General features: G+C 39.6%; 1 protein-coding gene across 1 annotated transcript in view; it reads left to right on the top strand.

The window, feature by feature from the left end:
- nkain2 (sodium/potassium transporting ATPase interacting 2) overlaps nucleotides 1–27,033 on the top strand; it is a 106,886-nt gene that overhangs the window by 75,325 nt on the left and 4,528 nt on the right. The window contains exons 4-6 of the mRNA XM_084952444.1: nucleotides 1,028–1,228; nucleotides 14,539–14,599; nucleotides 23,107–23,188. Coding sequence (XP_084808570.1) covers nucleotides 1,028–1,228; nucleotides 14,539–14,599; nucleotides 23,107–23,188 — 344 coding nt within the window. The remainder of the gene's footprint in view (nucleotides 1–1,027; nucleotides 1,229–14,538; nucleotides 14,600–23,106; nucleotides 23,189–27,033) is intronic.

The following is a 27,033-nucleotide window of genomic DNA, read 5'->3' on the forward strand; positions in this document are numbered from 1 at the left end:
GACTTTTTGTGTGTGTGTGTTTTGGGGCGGGGGGGGCTTTTAATGTGTTTTACTGAGTATTAGTGAATATATATTCCTTCGTCCCATGATTAGCAAGGCAAAAATCACAGATGCTAATTACTGATAGGTTGATTCTGATTCTGGTTAAGTTTCCAAGTCATCATTGTCATAGTGATAATGATGACAGTAGCTGCATGTGCACAATTCACATCCAGGCCCAGGATCACTGGAATTACTTTTTATTAGGTACGCCTTGCTAGCACCAGATTGGACTACCTTAACTCTTCGTGGCACAACAAGTTGCTAGAAACATGGCTCTGAGATTTTGATCCATGTTTACTTGATAGCATCACACAGTTGCTGCAGATTTGCCGGCTGCATATCCATCATGCAAATCTCCCACTCCACCACATCTCAAAGGTGCTCTATTAGATTGAGATCTGGTGGCTGTGGAGATCATTTGATTACACTGAACTCATTGTCATGTTCAAGAAACCAGTTTAAATGATGCTCAGCTCGTGCACAGGAAGAAAATATTTCCACTACGAAGCAGGATGGTTCCACGCTTTCATGTTGTTTATACCAAATTTGCCCTTTTCTCATCTCTAAAAGATGGCTGTGTGGGAAAATCCCAGCAGATCAGCAGCTTCTGAAATACTCTGACTGTCTGCCCGTCTGGCATTTGCAACCATGCCACGCTCAAATTCCCTTAAAATCACCTTTCTACCCTACTCTGACGCTCAGTTTAAACTTCAGCAGGTCGTCTTTACCATGCCTACATGCCTAAATGCACTGAGGTGCTGCCTTGTGTCTAAATAGACATATGCATCAATGAGCAGCTGAACAGGTATACCTAATAAAGTTGCTGGTGAGTTTAAATCTAAATCTTAGATCAAACCTCTCTCCTTACCTTTCTGTCTAGCTCTCAGGGTACGACATATTCAGACGGCCTCTGCTTTGCTCCTTGTTTGTGTTCTGTCTGAGGATGTAATCAACCTCTTTCTGTCTGTCTCTCTCTGTTTGCCAGGACTCTGACCTTGTCCTGACATTTAACCTGTCCATGCACCGCTCCTGGTGGATGGAGAATGGCCCAGGATGCAGGGTGACGCCCATCACCCCTCCTCCCTCCTGGGCACCTGAGGACCACCGATATATATCTATATCTGGCTGTCTGATGGATTTTCAGTTCATAGAGGTGGCTCATTCCTCGCTGCAGATACTCCTGGCTGTAAGTACTTGAGATGAATAAGTACAATGCACTGTAATTTCAAACTCAAGTGCCTGCATGTAGTAGACATACTCGGGGTTTATTGCTTTAAAAGGCAGTCATGACCTGCTGGTACTGTAGATACAACTCTAGCAGTTTAGAGCCGACTAAATTTGCCATAATTATGAGGGGAACATCAGGCAGCCTCCAAAGGAAAAACCTAATGCCTGTGCATTGAGTGGCCCTGCGTACAGGTGGCTGCATTCACCTATGCTCAACCTGCAACTTCGCACCACGAGAACAGTAAGGCTCTGTCCAGTGATAGCTGGTCAGTACTGGTAAAGAGTATTTGGAGATAAGGAAATGGATTTAAATGAATGCAGCTGTCAACCATTAACTCTTCAAAAGTGTGTTAATCCTGTCCTACCTAGCAGATTCATCCATTCCTTTTGCATTTGTCCACATTCTTATTATTATTTCCATAGAGTTCTAGTAAATGAAATATTTTTAATAGGGTTTGTGTCTTTTTATCACATTTCCAAACCCAAGCAACAAGAGGAAAGAGTTTATGAATATTTTTCTGTCATTTCAGCGGTAGAATGACCTAGCTAGAGCTGATTAGGTCTGCTAGTGATCAAAAAAACTCCTAACACAAGCAAAAAAAAAAACCACAAAAGAACTTTTTGTGTATGTCTTAGAACAGAGGTCCCCAACCCCCGGGCCACGGACCGGTACCGGTTCGTGAGTCATTTGGTACCAGGCAGCGAGAGTTGAGGCTTTATGGTTTTCAGGGTTTTTATCGTTAACTTGGTTTCCCTGGGTCTTTTTCCGTGTTGTCTTATTTTGAAAGAAATATTTACGTGTTACCATAGCAACCAGAGAGCAGCGAGGAGAACGTTACTCTCAATGTTGTTGGCGCATTTCAGGAGGACGCTGCTAATAAAGTTACGCAATTACACAGTGAATTCGCGTTTATTTTTATATTTACAAAATACCACAGTTTTTGCCTTGGTCGTATCATTTTATTTTGTTGTGTTTATCCGCCACACCTTAAAAGCCAGTCCGTGAAAATATTGTCTGTCATTAAACCGGTCCGTGGCGCAAAAAAGGTTAGGGACCGCTGTCTTAGAAAACTAAGTAAGATGAGTTAAACCATCATATTTAAGGGTGTTGTTAGATTAAAGTACATCTAGCCTTTCTTGTTTCCAACCATAAATAAATCTTTTTTGATCATAAATAATTACATCGTTCTTTTATTTGACTAAAAAGAAAAAAAAATCCCAGTTATTTAAATTTGTGTCTATCTCTGCATTAGTTTACATGTGCAGGTAAGTATTAACATATGCGGCAATTACATCCTAGGCTTTGTACTTTTTTTGTCTGTGTATGGATATGTGACACGATGCTTTTAAAATTGCAATTATTCAAATTATATTCGGCTATAAGTTGAACGTATTCTAAAGTGTACCACAGCCATGACAGCTCCTTTGTCTGCTGCAGCGGGTTGGACCTTTTTAGTACCTGTTTTAGACTAAAATGAGTCTCCATTAAGTTAATAACTCATACCCTCATTAACATAGAATAGGCTGGATAAGCTGCTTTAGAAACCGTTCCTCTATCTCGGTTTTCTGCCTGTCTCTCTGTTTTATTTCATTTTTGCAAACGTGATAGTTTTCCTCTCTGTTTCTCTCTGCCCTCAGTATTTCTTCCCCTCCTGCACTGTCAAACTGTGATAATTAGGAGGATCAGAAGAGAGAACATACAGAGAGAAGTAAAAAGCGAGAATGAGGGAGGCCTGCCACTTCTCATATCAGTTTCCTCTGTACTGTAGCTCTGTTTGTACACATATATTCAAATAAGGAAGTGCGCACAATAAACAAGTCAGAGCTTTAATGCCACGGCCGTGCATCCTTACGCCAACAAACAACAGGGAAAAGGTTTCGGAAGCGAGTGACTCTCCGTCTTTTCGGTTTCATTCTGCATCTCGCTCTCTTGCAGTGCATGACTGTCCCCTTCTCATGCCTACTCCGTGTCTCTCTGACAATCGATAGTAGTGCTTATAGTGTGGCTGAATGCCAAGCCGCCGCACAGCTGTACCACTGTCTCACTGTAATTGGTGTGTTGAAACACTGTCGTGCTCCATGAGCACAAACTCAACAGTCTGACAGGTTCACCAGGCGACCGCCAGCCTTGTTTAGTGTAATTGACTAAGTGTGGGTTAGAGTTTGCTTGAGTTACACCCTAAACTAAATGACTGGTCGTTATCAGGTTGATTGTCTGAATAACCGATGCTTGGCACATAATCCAGGATTGGTCTGTTGGTGTCATTAAAGCTTCCTATTTATTGTTACTTCCTTTTCTGGCACAAAGGCTTTCTAACATGTGACTAACATTGTGAAAAAGGTGTCTTATAATCGAACTATATTGTTTTGCAAAAATCTAAATGGGACTAAACTATGGGCCAGATTTATGTATGCATTGCACTTGTGCAATCTGGGTTTTGACGTTAAAGAAAATTACTGTTATGAAAGAATCATCTGTATTTAGAAAAAAAGAGCGCAAGGTTACATGTTAGAGATTTTTCAGACTGACTCTGTTGGATTTCTAGGAGCATCTTTCTCAAGGGGCAAATTATAAAGCAGAGAATATTTAAATCAAGCACGCAAACTGAAACATTTGCAATGTGCAGTTTACTGCTAATTCTGCTGATATTTAACAATGAGAACGATTGTTTTTTAATATCGTAATTAACCGACTGCTTCTGTGTTTAAAAAACAGTACAACTTTCTTAACTCACTCGTAAAACTAAGCCACACCTATGAGTGTTACTTAGGAACTGCCTTCACTCGCTGTTTAATAAATCTGGCCTTATATAGACAAACGTACTGAGCAGCCTACACATTACACCTAGTGGAGCTGCTACACTGCAGAAAGCCAGGGCATGTAGCTCTCAGTGCACAGTTTCTAGGCTGATGTTAATGTCAGGGGAGCGTTGAAGGTTTTTATTTTTGTAACTTTACATGGTCTGATGTGGTTCCTTTTCAGTAATACCCCTGAGAGTTGACTGTTGAATACCTGGGAGGAGAGATTTTACAAACTTATTTATTTCAGTGATGGCAATCTGTTACAATACCGCACTTGCATTCAGTGAGTATATGGTATTGGGACTGAAAACACTCCAATTAGAAGATTAGGAGGTGGAATCTAGTACTTACTTCATATAGTGTATTTTTGATAAATATGAAAATAATAGGCAAGTAATTGTAGAAATAATGACTTGAAAGAGATTTTGTTTGATATAGAAAAACATACCCCAGTCTCCTGGGTTAAAGTCTTGTCTTTAAACCAGCGGTCCCCAACCCCCGGGCCTCGGACCGGTACCGGTCCGTGAGTCGTTTGGTACCGGGCCGCGAGAGTTGAGGCTCAGGTGTGAAATGTATAGTTTTCAAGGTTTTTATCGGTTTTCAGCGTTATTTTGTTATCGTTTTTATCGTTTACTCAGTTTTCCTTGGTCTTTTCACGTGTGTTATGAATAAATTTTCTTTTTTTGGGTACCGGTACTAGTTTTATTTTGTTGTATTTATCCGAGACACCTTAAAGGCCGGTCCATGAAAATATTGTCGGGCACAAACCGGTCCGTGGCGCAAAAAAGGTTGGGGACCGTTGCTTTAAACCATATCCGCCATCCAAAGTGGATTATATACTACTTTCTTACTGCTAATAAACAAATTGTTATTGAGTATCATTATGATCTTTTTCCTTGATGTTTATGGCATCTCAAGCTCCCATAACATTAAAGAGTCATTAACGAAAGGCAAGAGCATGAGCCAAAAGTTCAGAAAGAGTTGAATTACATTTGTAAACTCACCTGTTTTGAAATGTCCTACTTTATGACACATTATTTAAGTGGCAAAGCATGTTTGAAAGGTGATAATGATTGGGGGTGTGCATGGATGACTGGATGACATTCGACTGAAAAAGAGCTCAGAGGACCTCATTAAAGAAAACACCAAAAAATGAACATGAACAGGTTAATCTCATTATTTGCTCTTGTCAAGTTTGAACTTACACATCACAGGTGATTGGATCCTGGAGCAACGTTAATGGTGCTGGATCAATACTAACAGGTAATATCTGACAACCTGACAAAAAGGGGTAATGCTTGTGTTTTCAAGAATTAAAGGCTCTCGTGTTTCGATGGTGGGGGGAATCTAAATGTAGTCTGGACAGTGTGAGGAAGACAAATAGCCACTGAGGCATTGCAGCTGTCAGGTTCTTCAACACTGCATGTTTTTGTTTGTCTGGGTGGTTAGTTGGGTGTGTGATGGACTAGTTTGCTTTTCTAAGTGTCTCGCAGGAGTTGATTTTCGTCTCCAGTTTACTGACTTCATGTGATGTAACAACTGTGACCGCAAATCTATTTTAGTTTTTTTTTCCCCACAACAGATGAGAATATTTGTCTCATAAGAAAACAACTTGTTCCACAGTCAGTCTCGTTGGGCTAGGTCCCATGGTTCATTTATTTCATAAAGTGTATATGATAAATCGTTAATTGGTTTGCTGCCTGACTTTTACAGTGAATTACTGTGTTAATTTCGAAGAGTGGACTAATTAGTTTTCTAAACTTTCAATTTCTTTACAGTTTGTTCCACAGAGTGAATATCAGCTGTACTGACGTAGAGCATAAGGCTTCTCCGGGGAGAACTGGAGCGTGCTCAGTGAAATGTAGGCCTTCAATCCCAGACGATAGCACAGTGGGGAAATGCACGAGCGTTACTTCTTTAATTATGTTTTTTTTTTTTCCCCTCAACGCTATTGTACATCCTAATAGCACAAACAAAGTGATAATTATATTAAACAACATTATCTAAGAGGCTGTCTGCTGGCTCCGTGGTCTAAAGTGCATGCCTGCAAGTAATTTCAGTGATTAGCATAACTTCATCTAAAGTGGAGATACTAATCAGTGAAATCACCTACTGTTGTTTTTTGTTTTCTTTCTCTGATTGGGAGGAATGGCTGCATATAGCCTGGTCCCCACACACAGCTGAGTAACCCTGTCTCTGAGACATAATCGACTGATGAAAATTACCATTAGCTATGTCCTCTTGTTTGCATGTTACAACTCTGCACAGAGAATATGCTTAAATTAGGAGCACTTAAAACCAGGGAATTGATTTTATCTTTATTCTTCACTTTGAGAAAGAGACTGGGCATTTATTATTATTATGATGGACTAAAACACTGCTTTGTTAACCGTGTCCAACATGTAATAAATAAATACATATCAGAATTTATATTAACTGAATTGGCATTTATGAGTAATGTAATAAATGACACAGAAAACCAGATTTGAAAAAGTTATTTATCCTGTTTATTTATTAGACAATTTAGAGCAGGGATGTCAAACATGTTTTAGAATTTGGTCCACATACAGCCCCAGTTTGAGTTCAAGTGGGGTGGACGAGTGAAACTCCCCTTTCTGTCATTGTAAAGAAGTTTAACTCTTTACTCTTTAACTAGACATTTAGTCCTCACATATCTTCATTTAAGAAAAAAATTGAACAATTTCAACAGTATGTCTCAATTTTTTCATAATAAATAAATCCTACTGCAGTAAATGAAAGAAATTTGTCAGCCCAAGTCTTTGGGGGTAAATTGTAGGGAATAAATATGTGAAATTACAGAAAAAAAATCTGTTAACTAATTGCTGAGACATGTCCTGTAATTATAAAAAAGAAAGTTTATCTGTGGACCCACTGTAAATTATGAAAGAATTTCTATAGCACAAGACAAGAACTTTTCTCTCACTGAATTGTTTATTGGTTGCCTAATTACACAGCATTATCATTCCCAACGCGTAACATACCGACGATTTGTCACAACCCTAGGCGTCACATAGTAACGCGAAAGGTACCCTTCCGCATCCTTATGAAACGCTCTCGGTTTTCAGTTGAATCAAATAGCTGCTCGCAGCGGTAAGACACACTTAGAGCAGAAGCTCTAAGCCGTCTATTCCAGCCCTAATCCTAACCTTAACCATCACCTTAACCCTATCACATAGTGTTTTCCAAAGTAATTCAGGATCTGAAAGTGAACAGATTTAACGTACATAATGCTTTGTTAGGTTGATTGTAAAACACATGTATAGATTTATTCCAACCCGCTCTCATGCCTATCGACAATTTGTCACAGTCGTCTGTATGTTACGCGTTGGGATGAGAACGTGTTGCTAATTACTTTGGTTTAGTGTGAATGACCATGGTTGAGGTCTTTATCAGTAGGCAAAGCTGTACAACCTGTACAAACCTGTATAACCTGTATAAATAATGTTAAAAGTCTAAAATTTATGCCCGCCTTCACATTGTTCAAAGCCATTCAGTGGGCCGGACTGGAGCTTTTGCTGGGCTGATTCTGGCCCCCGCACCTTATGTTTGATACCCCTGATTTAGAGAGCTCACTGCTGCCAGACCAGTATGTCTACTGAATATCAGATTGGTACAGCACTGCTTTTAGGTTAACACTGCGCAATATCAACAGTCAGTTAAATATTTTGTGCTCCCAATAGTTCCAGAGTGCTGCGCTTGGCAGGTCCATGGCATGGTACCCAAAAAAGCTCTGTGAAAATGGACTGTAACTAGTAGTTTCAGTATGATCTATCAGACAGTTGTAGAGTTTTTCTCAGCCTACATCTTGTGAAAGTAATCCTTTGAATTACAGGTTATTTTAAGGTGGAAATTATGTGACATCATTGTCAGTGGGATCAAACACAATGACATGTTAGGGTCAAGCTGTATTCACGGGTCGTGCTGCATGTTTCTTATAAGAACAACAAACTATAATCCTAAAAAACATATTGGAAATTGTGAAAACATAATGCAGAAATAGAAACAGAGTTACTAGAGCCAAATACCAGTAGGAAATCTGGCAAATAATGTGAATGTGAAAATTAGATGGTCTCTAAAAACTAAGAAAAGACCTTGTCGCTATCCATGCACCGTGTTGTGCATGAAAGTTTTTAGAAGTTTCTCATGTGACATCATGCATGGATTGTTCCAGAGTCAGCCTGTTTGCTTGGAACTGAATTTACTTGATCCTACATTGTCACCATGATGTCACCCTGCTGTAGTGGCAGCACAAAGTCCCATGACCGACAGAAATAATACCAAAATGGCAGCTTGTCCAGGGAGTAAACGGTGAGTGTAGAATCACAGTTGGTGGTTACGTGTCTGCAAAAGTCCAATAAGAGCGTTGATGTCATTTTGGACAATGTTTGTCTTTTTAGGTGCCTTGCCTAGTGTTGGCGAACATGGTCCTCCAGGATGCCCCGTCTCTCACACAGTGCAGCAGCTCATTTGCTTCATCCAGTCTTTCATTCCGTCAGTGATGGTTTCTTTCCTTCCACCTCTGCTTCTTTCCCCTTCTTTCCTCCACCCTTTTCAAAATATATCATTATATTGCATTCCTGCTCTTATCATGTGTCCAAAGAATCCTCCTTGTTTCAATGTGATCTTCTGACACGGTGTTCTTTTGGTCTTGTATGTATGATATTGTCATCCTTCTCCTGATGAACCACATCTCTGTTTTCTTGATGGTGTCTCTTTTTTTTTTTTGGTTTTTGTTTTGTTTAAAACAAATTAAGTATTAATTAAAGCTGTAAATTTTCACTCCTGCTCTTGGTGACAAAATATAATACACCGCACCCTCTTCACACCCTCAACTCCCCCAGCATTTGTTTAAGTTTTAGAGGACATCATCAGCACGTAAATAGATTTAATCCAATGGATGCGACATCTTCGTCACAACACAATTTATCTTCAGTACAATTCCACAGACAGCTGTAATGGATTCGCTCATTGGAGATGAATCCATTTCTCATCAAAGAGCAATACATCCACAACACAAGGCAAGATTAGCAGACAAATAGACAACAGCTCTATCATTAAGATTCAGAATGAACACTGTGAATGTTATGAGAATAAAGCAACAGTGAATGGGAGGGGTAATTGGTGGTGGTGGTCATGTATTAACCTGCGGATCTACTCAGCTGGTTTAAGATCTACTTAAAAAGCACTGTGCTTCATTCAAAATGTTAACTCCTCTTCATTTCTGGTGTAGAACTGACTGCGTCACTGGGAGACTGACTTATGCATGCACGTCCATGGCATCTGTCCTTGCTTTTCTAACAGGTCTCATCCCGTGATGGTATCAGTGAATTATTGCTCTCAGGCCATGCAGAACGTAGAGTTTCCATCCTTACCGAACACCAGCTGCTTGACATTCAACTAATTTCTCCCTGCGCTCCGTTCAAAACTTCCAGGTGTTATCAGAATCACTGCTAAGGGAACATTTGGAGCATCATGATTGTAGAAAAGTATGATGATTCACTTATCTTCCTTTTGTCTAATGGGATTTCTTTGCCTACGTAGCACACAGCGGCAATGGAAGTAATTTTAGCAATGTGGCCAAGATTCCTGAGGATTTTGGCCTGTTGAAAGAAAAACAAAGACCTGGTAAAAGTTCAGATATCCTGACAATGCACTGCCACTGACATTTACTTTTCCTTTGGCGCCACTAGAGGTTGATATTTGTGGTTTTCCATATCATTTGTCAACCCAGCTCACAGAACCTCTCATATAGCTGTAGACTCTTAGTGCAAGATTTATTAAGCAAGAGCCCGGAAAAAGTGCAGATGGAAGTGGAAAGTTCTTTGGGTGATCCACTACCATCTATGATCACAGATGGAGCTAGTTTATTCAAGTGATAACAACCAAAATCTAGCAGGAGTTTCTCCAATTAGCAGATTGTAAAGCAGACAGACCAACTAATAACACTTGCACAGCTTGCTACTTATAATCTGACAGACACAGCTAAGTGTTTGCTTAGGTTTTTGCTTGTGAACAGCATGAATAGAATGGTGGACAAAATCCTCCATCAGGGGTGTTTTGACTCCTTCTCTGGATAATTTCTGACATCTTAAATTTCAGGATTTATACGTAGAAAATCTGCTTCACTGCAAACAATTTAGCCATTTAAAAGGAACAGAGATATGCAAATATGGCTCTAAACATTTGAGCTACGAGCTGCCCTTAAACTGTTATTATGCACTTGTACTTATAACCACTACCACGATGATGTCAATAGAAAATTAGGTAAGACATGATTTTTTTTTTCTGTATCAAATAATGGTGCAATTAGCTGGAAATTGCCAACCGCAAACCTTGATATTCATGTTGTATGACTTTTCTTTCTCTTCTTTCCATGAAAGAGGAACTCGTGAACGGGAATCTACAAATACATGTGGAGCTCACTGCACGTCTTTATTAAATATCATTAGTAAATCTTACATCCTATTATTTTGTACTTTGGGTTTATTTGCAGATTAGTAGTATTGACAACTTCACACTTAACAATCACACCTGTGGGTAGATGAGTCCAGGCCTTGCCAGATAATGGCATTTACCATCGCAACACCCCATTTCATTCTTACTTCATTTAATAAATTAATTGAATCATTGTTAACATGGACTAATCTGTTATAAATGCCAAATGGGAGCCGTAAAACAAATACACCAAGAAGAAGAGTTGAGATTGAAAGCATGCACGTGCATGTGTATCAGCCACTCACAGACACTGCGAAACTAGGAGGTGTAACTGCAGTGCAGGAAGGCCACTTTGCCATCGTTATCATTGCAAACATTTGTTCAGAACACTCTGTTCAAGCTCTGAAGGGGAGAAATGTTGCAGTCAACTACATCGAAGCGGGAAGAACATGCATATCTCACAATTTATCACCCATACCATTACTTTCCTCTACCTTGGAATAATGCCACTAGGTTTTACGGACTTACTGTTGCATAACTAACTACATTTGCAGTGTTTACCATGGCAACAGGCATTCGATAAACGGTATGTTTAAGAAATGGGATAAACTCCTGCCTCCTGGGATTGCATGTGCCCTTGTGCTCATAAAACCTAATAAGAATAAAGGGCTTCTGCTCTGAGTGAGGTACACGGTGCTGTGCGGTGAAATGGTGAAGCTGTACAAGTTATTGCTTGTCAGGCTGATCAGGGGCAGGGATCCTGTCTGACTTGATGCTGAAGTGGTGCTTTTTCCATTTCCACTCGTCACACTGAACATCGCTCAGTAACTAGGAAACCTAAATCCACAGACAAAATGAAAAAAAGGAGCCAGAGTCTGTCTGAGAAACCTGGGGGTATAGCTCACTAAAAGGCAGAAAGCATGTACTGTGGAGAAGCTAAAACACCGTATTTCTTTCTTTTTACAATCCCTGATAAAAATGGTTTTTTTTAAAAAGTAGATTTTAGAGAGGCCTAGTTTCTGAGAAGTAAAGATGGGCAAGGTTTTACCAATCTGCAAAAAAATTGTGTCTATCATTTGTTGAACACTTTCAGAGTAATGTTCCTTGACATAAAATAAATATGTGAAATATTTAACCATATACAGTACATAATATTATCAAAAGATTTTAGAGAATCTGGAGACATCTCTGTGCGCAAGAGACAAGGCTTAAAATCAGTAATGGATTTCTGTGATCCTCAGGCCTTTGTCAACAACAGTAATGAGTCCCTAATGGAAGTTGCTATCACTTGTAACTCACGAGTAAAGCCTGTATCTCTGATGGTATGGTGATGCATTAGTGTCTATAGATACATCTGGACAGGCACCATCAATGCTGAAAGATATAAACAGGGTTTAAAGCAGAAAATGCTCCCATCCTGTACTAAACAGCATACTGCAGCTAGTCCAACAGCATGGCTCTGTAGTAGAGTCCGGGTGCTGAACTGGTCGGCCCACAATCCACTAAGCCCAGCAACTACTCTTATCAGTTCCCAGATGGTTACAGACTGTGAAAAAGAGGTGATGCTACAAACTGCTAAACATGGCCCTGTCCCAACGTTTTGGAGACATGTTTAAAATTACCTCTTTTTTTCCTTAAAATGGTACATTTTCACAGCTCAAACATTTGATGTGATTTCTATTCTTGTTTGTGAATAACATAGGTGTTTATGAGAGTTGCAAATCATGCCATTCAGTTTTTATTTATACACACACCTGTTTTGTAATTGTCTGTGAGTTGTATCTTACACTGACAAAGTGTTTCTAGTTGGTTGCTATTGGCACTTTTTAATCAAAATCTTAGTCAAAACTAAAAATGTGGTTTGGAAGTGTTTGGCCCTGCAAAACCTAAAATATTAAATATGCTATTTTCCAGGGTTCATGAGCAGGATAGTCCAAATATAACTGCAGGGATCAAACATAGACACACCCAGAACTCCAGCAATAAACAAGATAAGGAACACACATGCTTACAGCCCCATAGCTAGTATTGGTGAACCCCAGCTATCTTATTTGGATTTCTTGACTTCAGGACGAGATATAATCAGACTTCTTGTAAACAGGATATTATGTTTACATGCAGCAAACACCAAAAACGGAATACTTGAGTTTCACGAATATTAACAGGATATTGATGTGCAGAGAAACGTACTCCGTCACAGCTGATCAGAATGTTCCCTATCGTGGGGCGGGCACGGCTCTCCGCTCCCTGTTCAGTCGCGCTAACACAACTGCACCCAAAAGTCATTTTCAGAGCCAATGAGCCTGCAGAAGAAGACAGAACAAGCTCCCGATCATTGGCGGAAAACTCCCTAAACTCTTCATAGTCTTTTAAGCAACATTTTGACTTTGCAATGCAAAAAGTCTGCTTCAAGTGAATACTAATATAAAAATTATTTCAAGCTGGATTGGCGGCAGACAGGAGACGCAGCCCGAGGTCGAGGTCATCCTAATCTTTGAAATGATGCTGTCAGTAGTACCGACAGCTGCGATGTTGTAGGACGTAAACTTATCAGCATCTTTGACCAGTGGATATTTCTCATGGCATATCTGCTGCACAAAGCACATTTGTTTTCTCATCAGTTTTGATCCCCCCGCTGATACCGGCAGCAGTTTCCTCCTCCTGTATGTGGCTTAGCTTTAAGTAAATTCATCTACCGCGCAGCGAAACACTGTATTCCTGAATCGTTTCCTTGTGTGAGGCAGAGGAGAGAGCGAGTACAAGGTGGAAGGAAATGGGATGTATAATGGCAAGAGAAAAAGGAAGAGAAGCTGGAAGGAATAGTCAGAGTGTGAGAAACGGAGGGGAGCTTTGGGAGCTGAACATTATTTAGAGTAAATGAGGTCAGGACCTTGAGATATACACTGAATCTCAAATGTAGTTCCTCACATTTTCAGCTAGCTGAGTGTTTATGCGCTTGTGTGTGTGTGTCTGTGTGTGTTGGCATCCGTCCATGTAGTCAATAGAATACCAACCAGGTCAATGTCGTTTTCCCAACACTTAAAGCCATATTTCAGCAATAAGTCCTCCTTATTCAGGGTAATAGGTTAAATTAATGCCTCATACAAACACACGTGTATACCTATTTTTCCTCTCATCCCACGTTTTATCTCTTCCCTCCATCCTCTTCTCCTCCTCTGTCATCGCGGGGTAATAAGGTCACTAAAATCCCGACCTTACATCGACTGCACCTTCCTGCATCTTTGCTCCAATCGGCCACCTCCTATCGGTCTCCTAGGAAACAGACAGCCAATGGGAAAGCAGATCAGATAGCAAAAGGTGTTTTGCTGGTGTGGATTGCTGTACCACAGTCTAAACATAACCCACACAGATACACACATGTTTAATGTAAGCTTCTCTCTGTAACAATCACAGCACAGAGCTGCAGCATCCTTTTTTGATTGTTTGGCGCTCATTATTTCCAGGTATGTGAATGGCTTCAAACGGACATGACATGATGAGATGGAAGACTGTGAGGTTCACCTCTGGTTGTACGCTTACAAAGCCCTACCCCACAGCGGTGGTGTAAGGTTTTCATTCTGATGATAATCACAAATGTAGCATTATCTGCCTTGACTTCGTAAGCTAGAGTTATTGCTTGTGACCGAGGCAATAGACGGCACATGTTTACCCACAGCATGACATTGTAGAGCAACAGTTGTGACACATTGGTGTTTTCTGTTAATAAATTGTGCATTAAAACAGTGTCTGTAGAGCTCTAAAACCATGAAAATTTGGGATAACCTTGTGGTTGTCATTGAAAATATGTTTTTGCACACACACACACACACAGTGCTCTATTTTGGAGCAAAATACCACAGTGCTGTTCCGCTCCACTTCCACCAACACCTGTTTTCTCTGTCTGTTCCAACTATTTGTTCACCCTCACATGTTTTCCGCTTTCTCTCTGTGTTGCACAAAAGAGTAATGTTCCTCTGTTTTTTGTCTTTTTTCCTTTGTCTTTGTCTCTAGTTGGTGGGGTTTATCTACGCCTGTTACGTGGTCAAGCTTATTTCTGAAGAGGAGGATAGCTGTAAGTACACAGTCACATACCTGCAGTCACATGGTCACACACGAAAAATACCTTGAAAGCAAAATTATGTTTTTGTTTTTTGAAACTTACATAATCCTCTATTTAAATGAGTACTTTCATCTCTTTTAAGTGTGTGCGAGGAATAAATGATTACATATGGGGAGTTACATTGAGATCCACAAACAAAAGTTATAATTGATTCACATGAAAATATGCGACTTCTGAAATATCAATCTTATCAACATTCATTAAATACCTGCAGAATCGCATCTGCGGGATCCATATGAGTAGAGGGAGTTGCAAGTATTTACAGGAGTTGCACAGCAGCTGTGACTTTATTAAATATTTCAAACTATTAATTAGCTCTAACATGGAGACAGGATTAGTGAGATTCTACCATCAGATTTAATTCTCTGCTTCAGACAGGTGAGCTGTCTCACTCAGAGTTTATAAACACCAGTCGTACCATTTGTCACAAAGCACACATCCTCAGGTTTGAGCACTGAGCCACATTCCAACTCCTGAGGTATTTTTAGTTTACTGTTTGTAAAATTCATAAATCTTCACAAAACAGAAGTAAAACAAAGTCCATGATACAAAACAATAAAATACAGGCAGCACAGAGAAAAACACAGTGAAACAGGCAGGTATGGAAACAGAATGACATGATGAGGTTTAATTGAAAGACAGGGAAATGCCACAGGAAAACACTGAAGGTTACTAAGTGGAGTGGAAACAGCTGGGGAACAAGAAACAGGTGAAACTATTCAAAGATAATGAGACAGGAAGTAGACTAACCTAGAATTGAGAAACAAGTCAGGAGAGTATCAAAATGAAAAAAGAAAGTGATTATACACAGAGACTAAACCCTAAGACACACTTGACACAGAAGTATATAAGGAAAATGGCTAGAAAAATAACAAGTATACAGAATAACCTCAAGCCAGAAAACAAATGTAAATACATGGGAACTGAAACAAAGTACTTAAGGCTACAAATACAAAGGAGCATGACAATCAAAAATAAAAAAAAATATACAAATAAATTATCAAAGAATTGAATGTCAACAGATACTCAAAACTCTGGGTCCACAACCAATGACGTTGACACAATGAGAAAAAATTGCAGTTTTTTTGTTCTGTTGAATGATTTAATCTGTTCTGAATTTTTTTGTTTGTTCGTTTGAAAAGATTTTTTTTAAAAACTGCAGCCATTTAAACTGAGGATTTTAATTGTTTCTCTGGCTGCTTTTAGCGTGTGTAGAAATCCAAAAGTTGACAAACCGGCTGTTCCTGGTTACGGTTGCTAAGCTCTGACTAAACTCTGTTTGGCAAGGTTCAGTGAGTGGTTGATTTCTAATATACTGGGTCAGGCTTCTAAAATAAATTCAATCTGTCGCCCTCTCACTACACTCCTCCTGTCCATCTTGTTTATTCTCTTAATAAAAAAAAGCAGAAGGTTTGAATGGAGCCATTGTCTCGTTGAGGGTCGTTACCACTACTTTACCGACACAAATTCACAGTGAAACTTGTAGCCCACAGACTTAACAGCCAGGCTCATTCATTTTACAGCAACATGCAGAGAAAGAGACGTGAGAGAACGTGTGGAGGATGAAGATAGCTGAGCACATTTCTGCTAGATCAAAGTTGCTTTTCATTCATACTGCAGGTCTCTCCCTCATACTTCCCACTTTCAACCACCATCACCAAGCAACAGTCATGGAGGGTAAAATGTGTGAAGAGAAAGGGAACTAAAAGATGTTCATCAGTCAATTCACAAAGTATTTGTCTTTATTGAGGCTTTTATCGATACATCAATTCACTAATACAACCATGCTGATTTGGAATTGGGCTGGTTTTCCAGAGGTGACACTGACTACTATATAGTAAGCGTTTTATGTAAGATGTGAGTCTAAATAGTTGCCTTTGCATGTGGTGCAGAAGATGAAAATGTGGCACATCAACATGTTAATTCAGTTTTTGTTGCTTTTAAAATGCAGTGTGCATCCTTGTGCATTTACTTGAATGAGCCCATTTACCTGAGGCCATCAGTTAAGTTATTCCGTTAAAGAAGACACAGCTGTTTTTCCCAAAGATCAATACCGTGGCATGTCTTATTCAACAGTGAACCATGGAGGCTGTTTGTTAACGCATAAATATTGATAGGTAATAAATGCAGACTAGATCAGTGGAAATGGTTTGAAGCCTCGAGACTAGACACATTTTTCTGCTTTCCTTCCTGCCCTGAGCAGATTGGGAGTTGAGATTGATGGGGGCAAATTTATCCCGTCTGTTATAAAAGTGTGGGTCAGTACTGGGACAGGACGACCTCTATGTTAAACGAGGTCACAGCGAAAAGTGAAATCATCATAGTGTAAAAATTAAAGAACAGCTGAGAGTAATGTAATGTTACATTTATGAGACTTTAAAGGAAAATAATTGAGTTTCAGGGGTTGTTTTTGAGAGGAGGTTTTTTTAATACTGCATTTTAATAAGCTCAGTAATGACAGTAAACCTAAAATGCCACTTTGCCTTCATCTCCATGTCTAAATAATTGATGTGTAACATTTAGTATTTGCCCTTTTGTTAACTGCATTTTGGCCGTTGGCTTTCGATACAGCACATTCCTCCTGATGCTGCACCCCGAGAGAGTTTGACAGAACTAAGCAGCAGACTTTGATGAGAGAAATATGTTGCATCACTGTGCTTAGTGGTGTGAAATGTTGCCAAAAACAAACATTCTTAGTTTTTAAGGTAACAAATCCAGTCCCTGGAAAAAGTTTAAATAACATTTACTCATCCATGAGTCATGTAGTCCTGTCTGAGCACATGTTTCTGTCAAAGTGCAACAGCTTTATTTTTTCACATTTTAGTGCCTGTTCTTACTTTTCATTGGTTTGAGCTGATAGGGCTCAGCTAAAAGATGTCAGAGTTCACAGTATTTTCATGCTCTAACAGAGACTAAGAGAAAGATGTCACCGAGAGACTCTTGAATAGAAATCTGAGAAAATTCTGTAGTGGCAAGGATGGTAATTATCCCACCCTTACCTCAAAAGAGCAACAGTCAAACCAGGGAACCTGAGAGTCAGTTGTGTTGTTGTCATAAATTTTCACAGTAGTTTCTGCTATGTTGTGGCAGGCATATGTACTCTGTCTACATGGCATTAGCCAATAATGGTTGGAGGCAAGCCTCCAAATAGCCTACAACATCTACAAAATGGCAGTAATTTATAGGATGGTGGGAAGTTCAAGACAAAACGCTGTTTGAGATACAAAAAGAGAGATTGCTTTCACTTTAATTGATGCCTCTTTTGAGATTTCACAGGCCAAGCCCTGCTTGCCTTGCTTGCCCTTGCAGAACGCCAATGATCTATACATTGTATACATGCAGGATCTGTTAGATTTGTATTGTTGATTGTCATTTATGCTTAGAAATATTTAACCATATATGCTTAGAAGTGTATAATCGATTGTGTAGTGATAGGATGTGTGATCCTTAATAGTCTGCAAAGGCTTGGTGTGCATTCCAGAGTGTTCTGGCATTCACACCTACATCCTGGTAGCATGGGAGAGGTCGTACCTTGTCTTATTGTTTTATGGTAGGATAAACGTATCTATATCTGTTTTAGTCTAAGTGCCTTTTGTTTAGATGAACTGCTGGACTTCCAGACCAGCAGGTTTAGGGAAGTCTTTATGGGGCCACACACACACTTACACAACGCACAGGCAAGGTACTCTTTGTTTGTATGTAGACATCATATGTTAATGAACCTATGTATATTCATGTAACCTCAATAAAAGAGCAGTGTTACGGGGGAGTGGACGAGAGCAACTGGGGTCAAGCGAAGGAACGGCGTTTGTCCGGTTCTCTCCCGTGCACGAGAAACATGAAGAACTTTGCCTACTTCGTGTCTTGCTTGCTGTGTAATTATATTGTCTTCAACGTTCCAGCGAATAGGTTCAAGCTACAAACCTATCAGGATCTCTTCCCATTTATCTAAACAGGATGTTCAGAATAAATGTCTAGAGGCATTAGCAAGAAGGCTGACAAGTGGCAGGACTTTTTTGGACAATTATTTCATGTTAACAAGACAAAGTCCCTAAATAGATAAACATGAGACATAAAAACTGCATGGATAGAATCAAAAGAGAAATTTATTTTTTTTATTAAAAGTTCTTAAAATGTTTGGTGTCTTTGCCCCAAAATACGTTTTTTTCTGAGCTTCCGTTCCCCTGCTGATTACACATGTACTACCTGAACATCATTATAATTTCATTTACAGTTGAGTCTCTCACCACATCAGTACTCAGGAATGAAGACCATTCTAAATAATGTCACAGTAACCTAAGAAAGATATATCTCTATAACTTTATATAGTAAGGAATAATATCTTCTACCAAACTGTCGAAACTGTCATGAACCATTATAAATGATTCTGAACTGCATGGTGATGGCAATTGCATCATTGAATTTTTTTTATATTATTTAGCTGTTGATTGGCCTTTTGGTAGCAAAGACGGGAAGTCTTTGGGTAACAGAATAGTCCTTTATATATTTCTAGACAGGATTCATTGAGTGCCATATTTCCTCTCCTATAATGGCTCTGTTGACATTAACAGCATAATGAAAAAAACTCATCAATCAACACATGATGAGTGTGGTGGGGCCCTTTTCATTACTTATTTATTCATGAACATTTCACAGTAGATAGAAAAGCTATAATTTGAAACCATGTTGTGAGGGACTTTAACAAATCTGGGCAAATTTCACCTCCACATATTAACAGCTGACCCATACATTCATCCATTTTCTAAATCAATTATGATATTAAAGGTGATGGGAGCTGGAGCCTATTATAGTGTACACTGAGAAGGAGGCACAAGGTAGAGTCTGGCCAGGTTGCTAGTCTATGAAATTGTTAATGCATGTTGACAAATGCATTCGCACTCACATTCACACCAACAGGCAATTTAGAGCTTTCGGTCTATCGAAATTGCATGTCTTTGGACTGTTGGAGCAAACAAGGGCACAGAGGAAATTCCTGCAGACATGAGGAAAACCTTCAAACTGCACGCAGATGAGAGATAATAAACTACATGGAAGATTTTAATACTTCTCAAGGGGAAAATGCTATCAGAAAGAATCAGGATTCAAATTAAAGTCTCAGCCCTCTGTTAAAGTAGGGATAGGCAACATGTTTTGAAAACCATAAAAACCTTTCAGGATATTGTAATTCAAGCTCTGTGTCTTTTTTTTAGTCAATCACAAGTCCTTGGGGGTACATTGTGGTGAAACAATAATTATCTGACTTTGAACTGGAAAAGCTGGGTTTGAACTCCAGATAAAGCATTGATAAATCCATCAGATTTAATATATAAAAAACAATGATAGTGATGCTAAGCAGTGAGTCCCAAATTTTGGCTGTGGAAAGTGGTACACAATGATCCATCCTGGGTGAATAAACAATAAGGGAGCTTGGTGGAAATGCGCCTTGGGTGAAGAAGTGAAAACTCACTTAGGACCAATAATAATTTGAGTTGCTGAGAAAGCTCATTACCTTGATAATTATTCTGTGCTTGCCTGAGCATATGTGTATGAGTGTAGGTGTGTGTGTGCGCATGTGTATAAATCAAGATAGTGTTATCTGTCTCAGAGCTACTCAAATGTGCTCTGATTTTTATCAAACGCATTCGTACACACAAACGACACGCAGTTATGAATGAACACTTTAACAGAGCAACAGCAACTTTTTATTTAACAGTCATCATAGAAATGTTTGACCAGTAATAAATGTAAAGAAATATAAAGTTTCGCAACATTTTTTGAGAGAGTTGCTTATGTGCTTACACTCTTACTGGACAGTCTTGAGCCTTATGAACAACAAATCTGAATTTTTAAATTGGGTAGCTACAGCTTGACAGGCAGCACGCTGACAAGCTCAGAGGCTCCATTTTCTCTAGTGTTCAAAGGGTCGAGCATGGCAGAAACTCTGCTGAGGCTATTTGACTGCAGCATGAATCAGCAGGAAACCCTTACGGTTTACACCAGGCCATTCCTCCACAAAAGGATCCACACAAAGAAGGAAAGCTTCATGCACCAACAGAGGCTCTGTCTTGTCTTTCTGAACAGTCACAATCAGCTGAATGACCACCAGAAACTGTTCCATCTGCTTTTCTGTTGTGTGTTAGGCTGATATTCAAATTTCTCATGCAAGCAATGTGAAAAAATAAAGGACAGCTTGTTTTACAACTAATTTTGCAAGATTAAGATTTTAAGTGAAATAAACAATCAAGTATGTCATGCCAAATTCCTAAAATACTAAATAGCTTTTAATAATAATCACAGTGTTAGATTTTCATATTCTTTACTGATAATGTAGAGTATGGTTGTCTTTAAAGTAAAATTTTAAATGTCTCAGTGTTGCAAGATCTATATTAAATGATTATTTTAATTTAACGTGAAGATTTAGTTATGTGCACAGGCATCTTTTTGCCTCTTGTCTTTCTTCTCACATCCAGCCGGTCACAAGCAAAATAAAGATGGAAAACTAAGTTTTGGAGGGTTACTGAAGTTAGTTAAGCTGACCGAAAATTATTCGCTAGCTTCAGAGCTAGCGAATATTAAAACCACTGAGCCCCATCCAACACTTTGTTTCCACCACTGTGTTGCGTCCCCACGAAGAAGTCTTGGGTTGTGAGTGTGGGGACCGGTAACAAATGGGTCCAGAATGGAATGAAAAGGAAACCAGACAGAGGTGTTCAGTATATAATATAGTTTTATTACAAATAATCTGAACTGACAGTGCCGGCAAAGCTGTTTTACCAATAACACTAGAAAAAGAAAAAGCTCGCAAGAACAAAGGACACAACAACCAAACAGGCACTTCCGGGGGCCCACAAGCCCACCCTATCACTAGCAGCAGCAAGTTCCACTACTGCTGCTTCTGCTGCTGTTGAGGCCCACAAGTCCACACTACTCACATGAAGCAGCTACTCTCCCCACTGCTCCCACAACTCCACGCCACAGGCAGGACAATCACACAGTAGGACCTCTTTCAACACCTAGAACCCAATGAAGAAACACCAGAGAAATCACCACCATCATACAGTTCTTCCCCAGCCTATATAACCTCAGAGAGGTGATTGCTGACTGGGCCCAGGTGGTAAACGAGGCCAATGAACACCAGCTGTGTCCTGGGGAGGGCGAAGAGTGAGAAAGACAAAGGGGTGGAGCAAGGGAGGAGGAGGAGGGTGAGAGAGAACGCCACACCCACACAAGGGGAGGTCCTGGTAGGGCCATAACACACTGAAAAAAAGTCACAATTTCAAGTTACTGATAGATTTTCTTGAAATTTTGAGTTACAGGCTTCCATGCAATACAGGTGCGACTTAATACAGAAATTATATTTATTATTTCAGAACTAAACAAGTGATTAGCTGTTGAGGCTAAAGCTAGCTGCGAGTTAGCATAGCAAACTCTTTGAAACAGGAGAAATTTTTCTCAAACAAAATCATCTACATCTACAATTTTAGTAACACATTATCTCTTTTTTATTTGATTTTAAAAAATATAATATTTTTAGTGATTAAAGGATGGCTAACTGTACATAATCAAATAATCTAAGTTGCTAAAAAAAAAAACTGCCTTTTTTTTTTTACATTTTTTTAAATATAGATTAACTAAACAAGAGGTAAAATGTTGATTATCTATCTGACAATTGTAGAGCTAAGCTTAATGGGTTGCATAAAGATTTACATCAATCTTCTCATCTAATGCACGATGCAATACATATATGCAATGTATGTATGTTATTATTATCTTAGTAATAGACATATAAAAGCTATCTGCCATAATGAGGGCTTGTTTTGGGAATAAAGATGCCTGACTGTATGTGGTACTTGCTGTAAGATGTTATTTAGACTTGTTTTTTGCAGGTTTAAGGTAAATTCACAGCTACGTTTGGTCTATGCAGTGACAGCCAAAACTCTGCATTGTACTTGAAGTTATGAAATCTCACAGAATAAATAGGAATGTATGCTGCTGATCAAGGCAGGGAAGTATCATTTTATGAGCTCTGCAACATCAAAGTAAAAGAAATATCATGGCTCCCTCTCTTCAAAAGTCCAGGCTTTCTGCCTCTGTGTGAGGAAAGCAACCACCTGCTGGCAGCTCCTCAGCTCAGGAATCTGTGGAGCTGTCCTAGATAATTTAGGAGTTAAGCGTATTCTCAAGGCATAAATATATATCGCTGCATAAGTCTTAGTCTTGCACCTAAAAATAGATAGGAAATTTGCATTGCAGAATTTTTACTTGAAGCAGTTTCATGCCTACAATCCTGATTAGCAGGAATAGAAGCAACAGAGATGGTGGTTCTGGTTCAAAATGTACTGCTGAGACCTCTGTAGGTGGAGTAGGTTTAAAGGCATGAATCATCTGTTGTGGGATGTTCCCACTTGATAACCACGGTGACATATGCTTTCTCTAATTGCTTTTGTTTTTTTGTGCAGTTGATTTTATAGGAGGGTTCGACTCGTATGGCTACCAGGGGCCTCAGAAGACCTCCCACCTTCAACTACAACCCATGTACATGTAAGTATGGGGACACTCTGTCTCTTTTGCAGATGCCTGGCTAAAATGCTTTGAGGTTAATTTTATCATATGTTGTACCAACAACATCAGTGCCATGGTCATTCCTCACTTTTTTAAACCCCGAAAAGCTCTCACCCTCTAAAATTCAACCCCAACAGTCTGTTTAGGGGCTCATTTTCATCTGGGTTTGATATCATGCGTTCTGCAGAGGTGGATATAGGCACGTTCTTGCTCTATCAGCATAAGGGCTTATCATTTACCAGCTCAAGGTCTCATCAGTTATCACCATTGTGGTGCTTTTATCACTCCCCTCACAAATAAAGGTGAGCCATGTAATGAAAACCACTACACCCTTGATTATTTTTGTGGAAGCTGTTTTTGATAATTAGCTCTTAACCATCTTTTTCATTCTGACTGGAACGAGCACCTACCAGAGTATTATTTTTGTCTCATGGAGTGGCCTTTGTTGTTGTTGCAAGGTTTTTCTTTTGCGTATTTGCAGGATAGATCCTAGTTTATATGGTAATTTCCCTAGACTCAAACTGTGGATTGCAGTTTCATCAAAATCCTCGGCTGTTCTTAGGCGGCGAAGCCAATAGGAGATCACAAGACGAGTCCAGGCTCAGACAACCGTGCATCAATCTCACTGTCTCGGTTTGTTGTGGGGAAGGCATGAGTACACACAGACTCATGCGCAGAAACATCCCGACAGTAGTTGTGCTTGTACACATATGGACGCACAAACGTACTTTACAGTATATGCACACATACTGACACAAACATCATCAATATGCTATCATTGTTCTCCAGCTGTTGTCCCTTCAGTTTGGTGTTTATTGGCTCTGGCCAGAGGGACCAATAAAAAAGCATCAGCTGTACCATCCCAAAGGAAAAACACACAGACACACACCTACACACGCACAACAGTCACCCCTCCAGCCTTCTGTAGAAATGTCTTTCTTTTTACAAAGAAAAAAATGACTTTTGTTGTTTTATGATAGAAAAAAATATGCAGAGCTGAAACTCTTGGAGTGAATTTATTACACATTTTATTTATTCCTCATCTTTTTGTCTAACGCTAATTAGGGGTGGAAATTGATAAGAATTTAGCAATTCTGATTCCATTATCAATAACACTTATCTATTTGATTCCTTATCCATTCTCTTATTGGTTTTCAGTGGGTTCTCATTGGCTCTGCCATTGCTAAGCAGCATATCAAAGACATTACATTCATGCAAATTGATTGCAGTGCTATGTGGTCAAATGTTTGTGCATGCTGGAGGTATTGCAGTACGATACTTAATAACTCCTAGAAGAAAATAATTTGTTACATTGCTTTTTACTCTGTAAAATGACCTGAAACACATTGTCTCAAAGTCTCTTTAGGCTACAGCCCCATACATCAAGACAAACCCCTGTCCTAATGAGAACACACATACGATCTTTCTCTTAGTATTTGGTTATGAACACAAAACTGACAGCACTAAGCAAAGATGAAAACCAGCACAAAGACATTTTGAGAAGTCTGACTGCTCATCAGGTTGCTACGTGTTGAAGTTCAGGGTCTGACAGCTGAGCTGGGGTTAGTATTCACTTATCAGCTTTAACATCATTCTGGGTTCTTGGCTAGCTTAATGTCAGCATGTTCTCTGCACAAGTGCTTGCAAAGAGGCAAAGTTGTGTTAGCAGTGTAATGCATCTTCTTTCTGTTCTCGATGCAGTTTGCACCTCATTTGCTCCGGCTCTTTTTATCATGCTCTCATCCGTTTCTGTAATAGAAATAAAAGTAGTGTCCATATCCACGCTGCAGACTTTGACGCTAATTTGCTCCTCTGACACGCAAACTGAAATCAGCCGACTGTAGCACGAGTACAAGTGGAACCAATAAGTGGAATCGAGGCAAGCAGACTAACAATTGGGAACCAGTTGTTTACAAGAACCAGTTCTTGGTTCCCATTCCTAACGCAGTTGACCTCGATTGCATTGTGGCATAGTTTTGAATGATAGGCTGTATCACCAAGAATCATCTGATTTCAAAGTGCTTTATTTTGACAGCATTCACTTGTAATATTTAAAACACGTTCCGTTAGAAAGAGGGGATTCAAGTTTTACGTGGTTGCTGGTAGGTAGCATAAGACCAGCAGTGACTGCTGTGAGTACAGTGAGCTGTATTGCCAAAAGTATTTGGGTTGAGGTCAGGACTCTGTGCAGGCCAGTCAAGTTCTTCCACTCCAAACCGGCTCATCCATGTCTTTATGGACCTTGCTTTGCACTTGTGAGCAACTATGTTGGAACAGGAAGGGGTTGTCCCCAAACTGCTCCCACAAAGTTGGGAGAATGAAATTGTCCAAGAGTCTTGGGATGCTGAAGCATTAAGAGTTTCTTTCACTGGAACTAAGGGGCCGAACCTGACTCATGAACAACAAACACCATTATCACCGCTCCATTCAATTTTACACTTGCCACAATGCAGTCAGACAAGCACTGTTGTCCTGGCAACTGCCAAACCCAGACTCATCATGGGATTGCCAGACACAGAAGTGTGAGTCGAGACTCCAGAGAACACATCTCTAATGCTCTAGAGTCCAGTGGTGGCATACTTTAAACCACTACATCTGACACTTTGTAATATTTGTTATCCTTAGAATGAGAAATTACAAGTCTTGAGCCATCCACCATTTCTTTATGTTTTGCTAGAAAAATAGGGAAAACTTGGAGTGATTTACTGAATTGTGTGCAAACATACATGAGTTTGTACAATTCTAGCAACCTTGGTATAACCTTATTTTTAAACATTGCCTGATTTCGCTCAGGCAATCTTTCTTGTATTTTTTTTTTTTTTTTAAATTAGTCTTCAGGAATAACTCTTGAAGGCGTGGTTCACCATCATATATTGTCACTGCACAACAGCAAGATCCTGAGTTTGAATTCTTCAGCTGTCTAGGGCTGTTCTGTGTGGAGTTTGCATGTTCCCGACGAGTTGGTCCTAGTCCACCAGCTTCCTCTCATAGCCCCACATGCAGAGGGTTAGATTCATTGGACATTCTAAATTGACAGGGTACACATGTCAGTGTGAATGGATGTCTGTCTCTCTGTGTTAGTCCTGCAATAGATTGGCGACCTGTAAAGAGTGTAACCTGTAACCTCTCGCCCTAAAAGTGGAAGAAGATGGATGGATTGAAAACACTGCACAGTGTGCTAAAATATGATAAGTTTTCAGCTAAAGACTAGAAACTGAAGAAATGGGAACAAATAATGTGTTTTGGTAACAAAGTGCCTCAAGATGCATTTTAAAATGGTCTCTTAGCTAAGTTGTCTGTTATGTGTAGATACACCACTGGTTTATCACTTAAGTGAGGGGAGGTTTTTTTGTACTTTGTTTCAAGGGTCAGTGTTAAAGGGCCTAACAGAAGAAAAACACTTCTCTGAAAATGGTCAGGTAAAAGAAATGGGCTGATACGAAATAGTGAAAAAGCAGCCACTGCCCAAAGAAAAACTTTTTTCGGAAAAATCTGGAGAGCTGTTGCTCAAGAGCGCTCTAAAAAAAAAAGACAAGAACAGATGGCTCAAGACTTTTGCAAAGTACAGGTTACACGGCTACCAAAGCTTAGTCTTACTCTTACAGTTAGACATCACTGCATTAAAGATGATGTAATATGATTGCATTAATGTCAGATGATTGTTTTGGCAACAAAAAGGGGGTGTGGGGTATCACAGAGCCAGTGTACCCTTGAGAGTGTCAGGCTCTCTCTCGAGTGTTATCTTTCACAAAACACATGGGACAAGTGCTTATGATGTTCTCATCCAGCAACATTATCACAAGTAAATGACTAAGTCATGGAGT

Source organism: Perissodus microlepis, chromosome 15 (genome assembly GCF_051167445.1).
Source record: "Perissodus microlepis isolate ML-2025 ecotype Zambia chromosome 15, ASM5116744v1, whole genome shotgun sequence".
Classification (NCBI taxonomy): domain Eukaryota; kingdom Metazoa; phylum Chordata; class Actinopteri; order Cichliformes; family Cichlidae; genus Perissodus; species Perissodus microlepis.